The sequence below is a fragment of the Paroedura picta genome, chromosome 4, assembly GCF_049243985.1.
Source record: "Paroedura picta isolate Pp20150507F chromosome 4, Ppicta_v3.0, whole genome shotgun sequence".
Taxonomy (NCBI): Eukaryota; Metazoa; Chordata; class Lepidosauria; order Squamata; family Gekkonidae; genus Paroedura; species Paroedura picta.
In genome coordinates, this window is record NC_135372.1 from 110588029 (window position 1) to 110601531 (window position 13503).

Genomic DNA, 13503 nt, shown 5'->3' on the forward strand with positions numbered 1-13503 from the left:
GAGCAGCTATATGCGAGCATTTGGCCCCTCTAAGCTGTCAGACGCACTTGATGGATCAGCATGCACATACCTTGATTCCTTCATCCTTGCTGGGTTCCTGAGCTCGGCTGATCCACAGATTGATACGAGATGACACTCCTCCTGGAACTGTCAAACTCTCCTAAACCACAGAGGAGTATACAGCATAGAATTGTAGAGTTGAAAGAATGCCATCCTGGCTCCCCCCGCCCCCATCATGTTAGATCTTCCAAGTATGACAAACATTTTAGTAAACAGGGATCTCTTCAGAAGATCTCTCTCTCTCTTTCTCTCTCTCAGTACCATATATATACTCACATAGAAGCCTACTATTTAATGAATTTTATTAGCAGAACTGTATCTGGTAAAATCGTTAGCACCCCTGTCAGCATAGGCACTTGAAAAGCTTAATGGATTAGCCAGCATATGGGAACTATCCCCCTGGTGCTGCCCACAGAGATATAGTCAAGATTTTCCTCACTGTTCTTGTTTTCACACCATTGTTGTACCAAAAGATGTTGGTCATCAAGGCCATTTCTGAAGTTTCAGAAACTGACAACCAGAACCAAGACAGTTCCCATCCCCAGCACATGGACTGAATAACTCAAAAGTCCTGATTTTGGCTACCTTTTCCTATCCCAAGATATTGCAGGGTACTTTCCAATTAAACTAACCTAACCATCAGCCCACACTAAGCATATCACCCTACTTAAGACCTTATCAGTCCTCCTTTAAAAAGATCTATTTAAATAAGCCTCCAGACCCTAATACAGTATGGAGCAGGCACAAGGGGGGCGGGTGTGTGAACATGCATGTGTACTCTCTCATGGCCAATTAGAGACAGTCCCAAAGCATCCCTGCTCTGCCCTGAAAGGACCAGCTAATCCCTTACTGTAAACAAACTAATATACACACCTGTTCAATACCCAAGCTCTTTCCTCTTGAAGGTTACCCAAAGTCTCCTTGAAGAGTCTGCCTGTAACTGCTGATCCGTTCATACAGTCCCCTCCCTTCCCCTCCCAAGCAATCCGAAGAGACTGGAAAGATTCCACCAGCATAAAATGTATCTGCTATTTTATCACTGTTCAAAGCAGGCAAGTAATTAAAGCCATAGAATCATTAAACTTAAAACACATGCCACAAAATCCCAACAGCCTGCCACAGCCCATAGTTTCAGAATTTTTAAATGGTCCAGTTAACCAAAATCCTGTCCCCCTGAACAGCCCTATTGGATTAAGTCCTCTGAAAAATAATTCCTTCATTTAGTTTCTAAAAACCAGAGTACCTGGGATTCTGCATACCCCCGCCAACCACAGACTGTTCCATAGATCTGGTACTACTAAATAAAAAAGCATGCAGTCTGGCCAAGGAGGACCACATTTGCCTAAATAAAAGTGCCAAAAGAAGTACCAGCCTTCTAGTTTCATCCATCTCTAGAATGCTATTTGCTATCTTTCGTGGGCTTCACCTTGAAAGCATCCCAGTCCCTTCCAACTTCAGGATTATTCAGTGCCTCACAATAGGATCTCCTACAAACCTCCTCACCCTGGAGGCTACAGTCCAGGACTAGACAATACTGTACATTGTTATAGCTATGGATGCCAAACCCTTGGTCGCACTGCCCATGCTGCTTGGAGTGATAGTGGGATCCCCCCCCCCCCATGCATCCTCATGTACTTACTAAAAGTTCTCACTAGGACCATTTATGCACTGGGAACTTCAGTGCCCCTGCGTCCGTGCAGGAGCACAAATCAAGGGCAGATGAGGCACACCAGTCCAAATGCTCCCCCGTGTGGGTGCAGGAAGAGGTGACTAAAACTCCAGCCTGCAGGCCAGCATGAAACCTCCAGTGCATAAACGGTCTAGAAGTGACAAAGGATAGCTCTAGGAATTGTCAGTTTTAACAAAGAATAAAACTCCTGGAGCTTCCATTTTGTCACTTCAGGTAAGAATAAGTACCTGTTTCTGCATTATTTTCAAGCAAGGCTGTAAGAAAGAATTATTTAAAAGAGCTTATGGAGAACTTAAAAAGGGCTTTCGCCGAGCTGTTTTAATTGTTTTAATTATCTACTTTATTTTAGTTTTAATTATTCTTTTAAACCATGTGTTTTCATTAATTTAATATCAACAGTTTATTTATTGTTGCTGCTTGCCTTGGGTCTTAGCTCTCTCTCTCTCTCTCTCTCTCTCTCTCTGTGTGTGTGTGTGTGTGTGTGTGTGTGTGTGTGTGTGATATACATTTAAAAATCTATGTTCAGGCCTTACCTTCCGGACTGTAGTGATAGGTTCAGCTCGGACAGCAACACTGGCTTCAAAGATGTTGCGCTTGCTGGCCACACCCTCTGAGAGTGGTTGGAAGTTTCTCCGGGCAGATGGAGGCAATTTAATTGACCCCGCTCTCTAAGAACAAGAGGAGAGTTGGGCAGGGAGGGGAAAAATCATATTGCATTAAGAAAAGGACAGATAATTCCATCTTCCAAGTGATATTGGGGGGCCCCTGTGTTAAGAAGCAGTTACGGCATACAACATCTTATGGTGCTGGGTTATGGCTCCCTCTTGCCACTTCCTCTGTTGGATATTGTTATCGGGGGGGGGGGGATCGAGTTATACTGCCATGTTTCTTATTCTGGTGTTTGTGATTTTATGTAATGTTCTGATGTTTTAATGGGGTTTTATAGGGGTTTTTCGTTATGGACTGTTTGTAACCCACCACGAGCCGGCTTTGGGAGTGGCAGGAAATAAAAATGTAAGTAATTAAATACCCTGCCCCTTTCCCTGAAAAAGGTTTGGCCTCCTGTTGCTAGTAACCACCTTCTTTCAGTAACAATCGGGTGCTTTTCCCCCCTTTTCCTCAGTGCTGTACTTTGGATACTCACATCATTCCATTTTTGTTTGGATCTAAAGGTAAAGAAAATGAAAGCTTCCTGAGCTGCTCTTGCATCACTCAAGAGATTTCCCCTGATACACAAAAACAAGGAAATGAAGAGAGAAGAGGGCAGAGAACTGGACTGCCCAGCTTCAGGTAGTGGATTCCAGACCTGAATATTTATTTCCATAAAGAAACTCCATACAAACAGAAAACTAGCAGTGTAGCAGAATGCATAAATGCTAGCGTGTTTTTGATTTCCTTCCCTGTGCCACCTGTCCCAATGGGTGAATGGACAGCCTCTATTCCCTTATACACCAATGGGAGCTTGAGGCACCCATTGTTCAGCGCAGGCCCTCCCACCTCTGCTATCACAACATTACACCAGCAGAAATTAATTGATTCATTCCCTCAGAGGGATTTGCAAGCATTTCAATCCACTCCCTACGAGGAACAGCATACCTCCGAGGGGGGGAAATTGTAGTGTTTTCAAAAGAGTGTGGGCCCCAATGGAAATTTCTTGTTGAGGTATCATTGTCTGTGAATGACAATTCCTATAAGGCCCTGCCAGTAGCATGTGCCAGGGTGGCAGTCATGTGGCATTGCAACTGGCCATGGCCTGCCAATTAGTGTTTAACACAGCATTGGAATTGTCCACCCCAACTATTTGCTGCCGTAATTCAGTCTTCCAAGTGCATAATCCTTGCAGAAAAAATGACCGTTTTTTTAAAATGATGATTTAAAATGGTCAGCATGCTGACTTCAGTAAAAACCTTTACATGCATAACTCACCCTAACTACAGTGATCCATGTGATGTTTACCAGTTTGGTGTAGTGGTTAGGAGTGCGGACTTCTAATCTGGCATGCTGGGTTCAATTCTGCGCTCCCCCACATGCACCAGCTGGGTGACCTTGGGCTCGCCACGGCACTGATAAAACTGTTCTGACCGAGCAGTGATATCAGGGCTCTCTCAGCCTCACCCACCCCACAGGGTGTCTGTTGTGGGGAGAGGAATGGGAAGGCGACTGTAAGCCGCTTTGAGCCTCCTTTGGGTAGGGAAAAGCGGCATATAAGAACCAACTCTTCTTCTTCTTCTTCTTCTACTTCTAGACTACAAATCTGTAGCTGGCTCTACACTAGCCTTTCCTTATCCCTGACCTGGAAACTGCAATTGGTCCAAAATGCATTGCCCGGGTCCTCACAGGAACACATTGGAAGGCCACATTCAGCATGTGCTCAGCAGCTGCACTGGCTTCTGATTGAATTCCAGATTGGGTTTAAGGTTCTGGTTCTTACATTTAAGATCATCTGCTGTTGGGTCCCAGTGTACCTCCTTGCCTATGTCTCCTGGAGAGAGGTTTGCTCTGTGAATTCCAACTGGTTGGTGGTCCCTGACCCCCAGAAAGTGCATCTGGCCTCAATCAGGACTAGGACATTCTCAGTCCTGGCCCCAACTTGATGGAATGAGCTCCCAGAGGAGATCTGAACCCTGCCAGAGCTGGCACAGTTCTGCGGAGCCTGCAAAATGGAGCTTTTCCACAAAACCTTTGGTTGGGGCCAATAACCTCATAACATCTACAGGCCCTCCCTGATAAATATACCCCCATTGATACATCTTAATCTGGAAAATCTTCAGATAGTAACCAATCCCTGGGTTGTATGACAATAATTGATGCTGCTACTGGTTGGTGTAGTGGTTAGGAGTACTGAATTCTAATCTGGCAAGCCGGATTTGATTCCCCGCTCCTCCACATGCAGCCAACTGGGTGAACTTGGGCTCACCACAGCACTGATAAAGCTGTTCTGACTGAGCAGTGATATCAGGGCTCTCTCAGCCTCATCTACCTCACAGGGTGTCTGTTGTGGGAAGAGCAAAGGGAAGGCAAATGTAAGCCACTTTGAGACTCCTTCGGGTAGAGAAAAGCAGCATATAAGAACCAACTCCTTCTTCTTCTAGATTCTGCTTACATTTTTGTTTTAATGTTTTATTATGTTATTTTACATTATGTTATTTTATTTTAACTATTTGTAAATGTACGATGGAACCATCCTGAGTTGGTTCCAGGAAGGTATTATAGAAATATAATAAATAATAACAATGTGTAACTATAACTTGGCTCTTTTTAAAGTTGCATCGTATACCTGAAGACTTAGTACAAACCTGCCATAGGCATGACATTTACCTGCACAGCAGTTGTATATTTCTCCAGCTTCTCTCCAAATTTAGCTGTACTTGCTGGAAGCCTCATACTAGCACTATTGAAACAGAGAAAGAAAAGAGAAAATGAGAACAAACTTCTCCCAAGCCTCATCAAAGCAATTACAATGTAGACATGCCCCCTGAGTGAAAGCCCGATGGCATCTTGTAGTTTGGATCACTGGATTGTTGTCTGCTAGAAAATGTAAAAGGAACATGTGCAGTTAGAAACTTGCAAGGACTTGAAGGGGCTCCTCAATTTCCCCTCTACCCCCTCCCCACACTGCTACTTCTTTCCCACCTGAGGGTGAGCTTTCCCTGCTTCCTTCTTTCCTTCCTCACCCACCCATCTGTGTCCCTCCCATCTTCAGCTATATTTTATTTATTTGTTGGCTTTGTATACTGCCCCTCCCCACAAATGGGTTTTGGGCAGTTCACAATATAAAAACAAAAACCTCCATAAAGGAGTTCTAGCAATTACCCCCACTCAACCACCCCTAACCATCTCTCCCACAGTCAGGTTGTTCATTTATTCATGGGTCCCCTCAGAGGGGGGAAGAGAGCACAGTATGGAAATAAAAAGAGGGGAAGAGGGAGGGGAAAGGGAGAAAGAGGGAAAGGGGAGGCCCAACTGGACCTTGGACCCAACCATAGGCCTGCTGAAAGAGTGAAGAAGAAGAAGAAGAGTTGGTTCTTATATGCCGCTTTTCCCTACCCGAAGGAGGCTCAAAGTGCAAGTCCTGCAGAACTTAGATAGCTATGTCAGGGCCCAGATCTCAACTGGCAATGCATTCCAACAGGGTAGGGCTAATGCCAGGGCCAAAAAAGCCCTAGCTCTGGTCAAGACCAGATGAACTTCTCTAGGGCCAGAGATCATCAGCATGTTGGTATTAACTGAGTACCCTCCGGGGAACATAACGGAAGAGGCTGTCCCTCAGATTCATTATGTATTTATTTCATTTATATCCTACCAGTAGCCATAATAGGGTTTACACCATTCTTTGCTCCTCCGTTTTATCATCAAAACAACCCTACGAGGTAAGTTAGACTGAGAATGTATAACTTGCCTAAGGCTACCCAGTGAGTCTCCATAACGGAGTCATGATTTTAACTTGGCCATTCCAGATCCTAGTCTGAAACTAACCACTACACTAAACTAGCTCTTATGGGATGGCTGTTGTTGCACAGTAGCAAGCAACTGGTCCTGAGTAAGTCATACAAAGTCATGTGGGCATACAAAGTCAAGTCACCCAGTGGTTGCTGTCAGGCCTGGCCCTCATGAGTTCCTCCCTCAGCAGTTAAAACAATCCAGAAAAGAGTCCTCCCTAATTCCTTTTACTGACAGAAATCAAGGCTTGAAGGCTGGCAATACTGTTGTGGTTTCTTAGCTATCCCCCCAATGGTCCCTGCAGCAACTTTGGGTAGGTTGGGGGTGGTGACATTAATTGCTGTTGTACACCACTTCTGGTAAATATATATATACACATACATACATACATACATACATACATACATACACACACATACATATATATAGATGTGGCATGATATAGATGTGGCATGACACCACAACCAGAAGTTTGCATACGTAGTTATAATAATCACCAGAAACTCTGTGGAAAATATCTTGTCTTACGTGATTTCTACAACTACCAAGGGTACAGATGCTAAGATATCACATTTAGGATGTAATTAATTGCAGATTCTGCTTCTGGTGGCCAGTGTGAGAACTTGAGATGCTCCCCCAATCCTGATTGTGCTTGTTTTCTGCAGAATGCACAGGGACATGCTCTACAACTTTGTCATTTTAGGGCACATTAAAAAACAGTGCCATCAAAGTACAGACAGTTATCAATCACTCCTTTGCAAAAAGAGAAAATGGCATGGGTTCAAAAACAACCTCACAATTCAGAGGTAGTCAAACTACAGCCCTCCAGATGTCCATGGACTACAATTCCCATGAGGGAATTTGCTGGCAGGGGCTCATGGGAATTGTAGTCCATTGACATCTGGAGGGCTGCAGTTTGACTACCCCTCTCACAATTAATTAATGTTTCATTTTTCCACTGAGTTTCCATTGTAGCATTGAGTGTCAGCTCCTCTTAGAACACTATCACTATTTCCCCATGGTTTATTTGCCCAAAGTTTGATGCTTTTTTGGGGGGGGAATTCTTGCTTCCCCACAGGTCCATGGTATGCTCATGCACCTCCTGTGGTTTTCCTGGTTTTTCTCTGACCTTTCCCACGTCTGTTTTGCTGCAAAGTTTAAGAAAATATTGTAAAAAAGCCTGGACGGCTGCCAAGTTGATGGAAAATCTGAATTTTGTTGGTCTTGTCTACATAGCAGCCATTTCCTCTTCCTGCCACCAGGGGGCTTAATAAAATCAGCAACTGGATATTAGAAAATATTCAACTGCGGTTTGAATATCCTGATAATTCTGGGATTATGGTGGATACCAGTGAGGACTGGTTCAGGGTACCTGTGAGGATAACTGCCATATGGAAGCCCTGCTGCCACTGCACTCTATTGGCAACCACAGCAGCAACAGAGAATGATTGCTTCATATGGAAAACAAATACATAAGGAATCATTGACATCAATTAATGCTTGGGATCATACTGTCAATTATAAGCAATTGCCACAGGGAAAAGTAGCAGTTTAACAATATGCAAGTTCTACAAGGTTCCCAGCTCTATTTGATACCCTGAGGAGGAGAATTTGGGGGTGGACCAAGGGATTTGGCATCGTGCATGATGTTGCTTCCGCCTAGGGTTGTGAACTCCAGAGTTGGGAAATTCCTGAAAACTCGGGGGTATACTTGGGGAGGACAGGTTTTTGGGAGGAGGGGGACAATGGTATAATGCCATAGAATCCATCCTCCAGAGCAATCATTTTCTCAAGGATTCTGTTGTCTAGTGATCAGCTGGAATTCTGGGACATCTGCTGCAGGCCACACCTGGAGACTGACAACTCTTTTTCATTGGGGTACTACTCTATTTTTCACCCATTAATTCTGTGGTCAAAGTTTTGGTGATGTCCTGCCTTGGTGCAAAACCAGAGCTCCCCCTCTTCATCCTCCCCCTCCACCATTTTGTTGAGTGGCAGCAGGAAACAAGAAGTCCAGAGGGTAGTGAGAGACTTAGTATGCCTAATATTGTATGGCCAGGCTACAGATATAAGTATCCCAAACTACAGCAAAAAAAATCTAAAACAAGAATTAACTAACATCTGCTGACCTTCTGTATAGTATATCTTGTTTCTCTTTCGGAGAGACCACCTAGAAACATAAGGAGTGGAGATCAGAAATTAGGTTCCCTGTCAGAACAAAAGGTTTAAATGGGATTAAATGCTGGCAACCCCAAATTCACAGGCAGAAGATGTAACAATAGCCAGAACCATAGATAACTTTAAGAGGGGATTGTAGAGAATCATGGAGCATAGATCCTAGTCACTAAAGGGACCCTCAAATCTGATGAAGGGAAGTTTGAATCTTGGAAATTTATACCCAGAAAATTTTCTTGGTCTCTAAGGTGTTACTGGAACTGAATCTTGCTCTTCCACATTCAGAGACAGTAATCCTCTAAATATCAGGGTTAGGAGGCAACATTTGGGGAAGACTTTGGCCTCTATGACCTATTTGTTGGCCTACCACAACAAAAGATTAGTTGTTGTGCAAACTATATGGACTACCGGTCTAATCCAACAGGGTTTTTATGGTTAAAGTTTTCCTCAGATATAAATCATCTTCCTTTCCTAGATGTTTCCCAGGATTTGGTGAGCCATATATTCCAGAAACAAAGGCCAATATGGCAAAATGAACCCTTGAAAACTGAAATGTTCACAATTCAGACAATAGTTCTGTGAATTAGCCATGACCTCATAAATATATAAAGATTCCAGGAGTCAGCTGGAGATCCATTTTGTACTATGGTTTCCACTATTTACTAGTGATACAGCATGTTTAATACTTTTCTGGACTTTTTGTTAGCTAATTTGCAGGATGCTTAAAAGGGGCTGAATTAAGCACAGGCAGTGATGCAAGATGGAGGGAATCTCTGCTTGTCCAACAAAAAAGCCCTTTTCCTTTTCAAGTCAGGCACCATTCCATACCCTTACTCATTCATGCTTACCCGGAAGGAGATTGTCCTGGGACTGATTCGTTTGAATGAGCTACTATATGTAACCAAAGGGTGAGAAACTGAAGACACCTCTGGTCCACCTTCACTATCAACTTCATCAATTTTAGGAATACTTCTTTCTGTTTCCTGGGAGACAAACACGAATCAAGGAAAAGGGGACATAAAAGGCAGTGTTCAGTGCACAGAATTAGGCAAAGTATACATGTCTAGATCCAACAGATTGCACTGACTGGTTATAACTTCTGGAATTACTGTGGGAGGCAAGAAACCAACCGGCTGAAGAATAATTTAGGAGACTTATTTAATGAAGCAATCAATCACAGTCATGTTAGTGATGTTCCCTGAAGTTTCATTAAATCTCACATAACTATTTGAGGTCCAGTTGCATGAAGCCAAAACAAACACCCATTAAAATTTAGAATTATGCAGTGATGATTCACATGCCAATATCCACCAACACTTGATCAGACTGAGCGTTCCTTAGGCCATCTCTGAGCCACTCAGCCCTCCTTGCTAAATGCAGTGCAGATGTCATTGCTGATTGCCTGTTGCAAATCTGCCAGCTTTGGAAACAGATGTGAGTCATGACAGCTCCATTGGTCCATGCCGCCTCTAACCATCATTCACACCCATCACTTCTAACCCCTGGGCTTCCACTTTTCTCCTCTACAAGTATCAAGACCTAATCACCTGTTGGACAGAGGCAGGCGGAGATGAAGCTGCTTCTGTGCCATTTCTTATTCTTGAGTTAATCTTCACTTCAAGTCGACTGATGCTCTTGCGTTCCCAAGCAGCACGCTGAGGCTTTTGCATTGTCTCCTCATTCTGGACCTCCGGTGCCCTCTGGGAGTCATGTGCATTCTGAACCTTCTGCTCCTCGTCTGATTGTTTATCCTTAGACACTTCGGGGGTTTCCTCTTTTTGCACCAAACTTTTAGGTTTTCCCACTTTTGGTTCCCTCTTTATCAGCCGCACGTTTTGAGGTTTTTCTTCTGTGGGGGGTTTCTGATGACTCAGGTCCTGGCATTTTGTAGGGTTTGGATCTTTCTGTTCCTGAATTGATTCTGTAAGAGACTCTGTTTTTTTTTCTTTAGTTTCCAACTTCCTGGCATTCATTGTCTCCGTCTTATCTTGTTTCACATTATTTAAGGTCTCTGCCTTCCACCTCGTCCTTCTATTGTCCTGCTTATTTATTTTCTCTACCAGTTTTCTCTCATTCTCTAGTATGGCATTCCCCACCTTTGATGGCTTTACCTCTGAGGAATTATGGAACCTACAACAAAAAAGAAAGGAAGGCATCAATCAGGTGCAACACTGGTGGGCACAATAGGTCTGATTGTCAAAATGTGCATGAGAATATGTGGATGTCAAGTAGGCAGAGAACTACAGTGAGAGACAGTATATAAATCAAAGAATGAATGAATGAATGAATGAATGAATGAATGAATGAATGAATGAATGAAACATGTAAACCAGGATAGGAAGGATTGCATATGTCTTTCAAGGATGGGAGTTTGTTCCAAATGTCCTGGTTTCTTGGTTGTTGTTTTTTAAAAAAACTAGGCAATGAATTTCTAAGAGGGAAGGCTTTTCAATGTATAGGAATACCATCATGCCCAGCACCTAGAAGCCACAAGCAAGCATTCGGGAGGTAAAACTTAAAATGCAGAACTAACAGCTGAGGCAATTCCCCAAACTCTGGCCCGTAGCTCATGACAGTCCCAATTTCTCAGTGTTCTACCTGGCCCTAAAAGATGTTGGAGCATGTTTAAGAAATAGAAAACTGCATCTTAAAATTAAATATATATAGAATGAATAGCCTTGTTAGACAAGGTTAACAAGAGCTACTCAAAAATACGACGAGCTGGAAGACTGAGCAATTAATTCACTCACACCACTTCTATCCTCCCAATCACACATGCTCAGATGCTCTCCTTGAGCAGTATACTGAGATGTATTCTAATTCTGACCATGGGCACCAGTTGGGCTCGAAAGAATGATACACATTCATTTAATGAAAATAATATACAATTTAAACCATAGATCTTTATAACTAATAGGGGGTCATATAAATTTGGCCTTTACAGCATGTGCTTTCAGTACATACCTGGTCCTGGTTCTACCCACCCTTTTGTCACTCACAACCCTCTGTGCATGGGGGGGGGAACAAATGGAAAGAGAATCTTTGGGTCCCCAATTAGGAAAAAACTAGGGTATGAATTAAGTAAGCACTTAAGAACATAAGTACAAACAGTGGCATATCTAGCCTATTTGGCCCCTGGGGCAAATAATTTTTAACACCCCTTCCTCTATTTATTTATTTATTTATTTGCCATCAAGTCACAGCTGACTGATGGCGACCCCGTATGACTTTCAAGGCGAGAGATGTTCAAAGGTGGTTTGCTAATACCTACCTCTACAAAAGCTCTAATTAACGCCTGAGGTCAGGGGAGGGCACAGAAAAAAAGGAAGACAGAACTGAATAAAAGACATGTGGAAAAGAGAGAGAAATTAAGAGAGGAGAAGGTTGTTTTATCTTGCTGCAACACCTGAGCTACTGCTTTGAAGGTTTGGTGTGTTGGCTGCGAGGAAAGAGAAAGAGAAAGGCTAAACCAGAGGTGTCGAACTCATTTGTGACAAAGGCCATATCTGATATAAATGTCACTTTTTGGGACCAGCCCATGTGTGCCATAAAATGTAATGCCAGATATCGGAGATATAAACTTTATAAAGGTGATTTCAGATACTGAATGCAATAGCAGATGAATGACAATAGCAGGCCTGATTAGATTAGATGCGCTATGCAGAAAGGTATTAGGTATGAAGATATCAGCCCTGGTAATGAAATCTAGATCTCACTTAGGTCCAGGAGGATGCAATGAATAAATGGACAAAAGTCTGCCGTTAGAAATCACAACATTTCAAATATAGCAGGGGAACATTCAGTTGCTGACAATATAGTAGGAGTTCTCATACAATGGAATTTCAAAGTGAAATTTGAGAGACTGCTGAATTGCAAATAATAGTGAAGCTCAAAACAATGCCTCATCCTGGACTGAATCATGACCTAGGTTTCCTGTCTCATTACCAACACCTGCTATTGTCAATCATCATCAGAATTCACTCTACTCTCCGAGATATAAGGACAGATGGACTCACATTCTAGTTGTATCAGAAGAGGTGAACAGTGAATCATGAAAGCTCAGGCCCTGCCACAAATTTTGTTAGTTGTTAAGGTGCCTTTGGACTCCTACACTTTTATACTAATAAAGTTTTCAAACTGTACCCTTGTGTTTCTTTCATTCTTTCATGCTTTGCTTTTTTATCATCAGTGAAAAATGGAGAGGGGAATCAACCCAGTCAAATAACATGTTGAATTTCTGACGAGGAAAGATCTATTCAACACTAGTAATGATAACTAAACAGTTTTAAAATCAAAAGGAGAGGGGGGTTATTGTAAAGAGCAGTGGGGGGGGGAGAGAGATGCTGAGCTGGAACACACAGAACTCTAAATGTATTTATACATTTATAATAGGGTCTTTTTGAAACTAAATAAAATTCCAGATAGACACAGAGAAATCTAATCTAAAAATACCTTTTCAGAATACGCCAAAATAATTTCCTTTAAATTCCCCTTCCCCCTTATTCCAGTGCATCTCTTTGCTGTGCCGCCTTTCTTTTAACCTATTTTCAAATGGGTAGCCATTTTGGTCTGGAGTAGCACAATAAAATCAGAGTTCAGTAGCACCTTTAAGCCCAACAAAGATTTATTCAAGGTGTGAACTTTCGAGTGCAAGCACTCTTCCTGCTTGCACTCAAAAGCTCATGCCTTGAATAAATCTTTATTGGTCTTAAAGGTACTGAACTCGGATTTTGTTGTTTAACCTATCTGTGTGAGATGGTCTCAAAGTAAAGAGCAAAACATGTGCTAGTAAGAAGAATCCTTCCCTTCCTCAAGAAGTGTGCATGCACAAGAAAGCTCATGCGAATAAAACTGGACTCGAACTTTGTTCTCTTTCTGGCAATTACTATAGCAACTATCAGTGCAATCTGTTAAGGAAGTCTGCTTGAGTCCTGAAGGAAGCCAGGGAAGCTTAGTTGATCCTAGAACTTTTGCTATTCTCAGACCACATTTGAGAACTACCTTGTTCTGGCCTCATTTTGGATTTCCATTTGATGTTGCAAGTTGCCACTAGGCTTTTTGCATTTGGGCGTTCCATCCTTGTTCCCAAGGTTGAAATCTGCCATATGTTTCCTGCATATGGTTTTAAAGGAGGCAAC

The 13503-nt window shown here is 42.6% G+C and overlaps 1 protein-coding gene across 1 annotated transcript in view; it reads right to left on the reverse strand.

Moving 5' to 3' along the window:
* Positions 1–13503, reverse strand: part of LAD1 (ladinin 1) — a 36392-nt gene that overhangs the window by 4531 nt on the left and 18358 nt on the right. Inside the window, exons 3-8 of the mRNA XM_077335017.1 lie at positions 9913–10495; positions 9214–9348; positions 8320–8360; positions 5069–5141; positions 2284–2418; positions 71–160 (exon numbers count right to left, since the gene is read on the reverse strand). Coding sequence (XP_077191132.1) covers positions 71–160; positions 2284–2418; positions 5069–5141; positions 8320–8360; positions 9214–9348; positions 9913–10495 — 1057 coding nt within the window. The remainder of the gene's footprint in view (positions 1–70; positions 161–2283; positions 2419–5068; positions 5142–8319; positions 8361–9213; positions 9349–9912; positions 10496–13503) is intronic.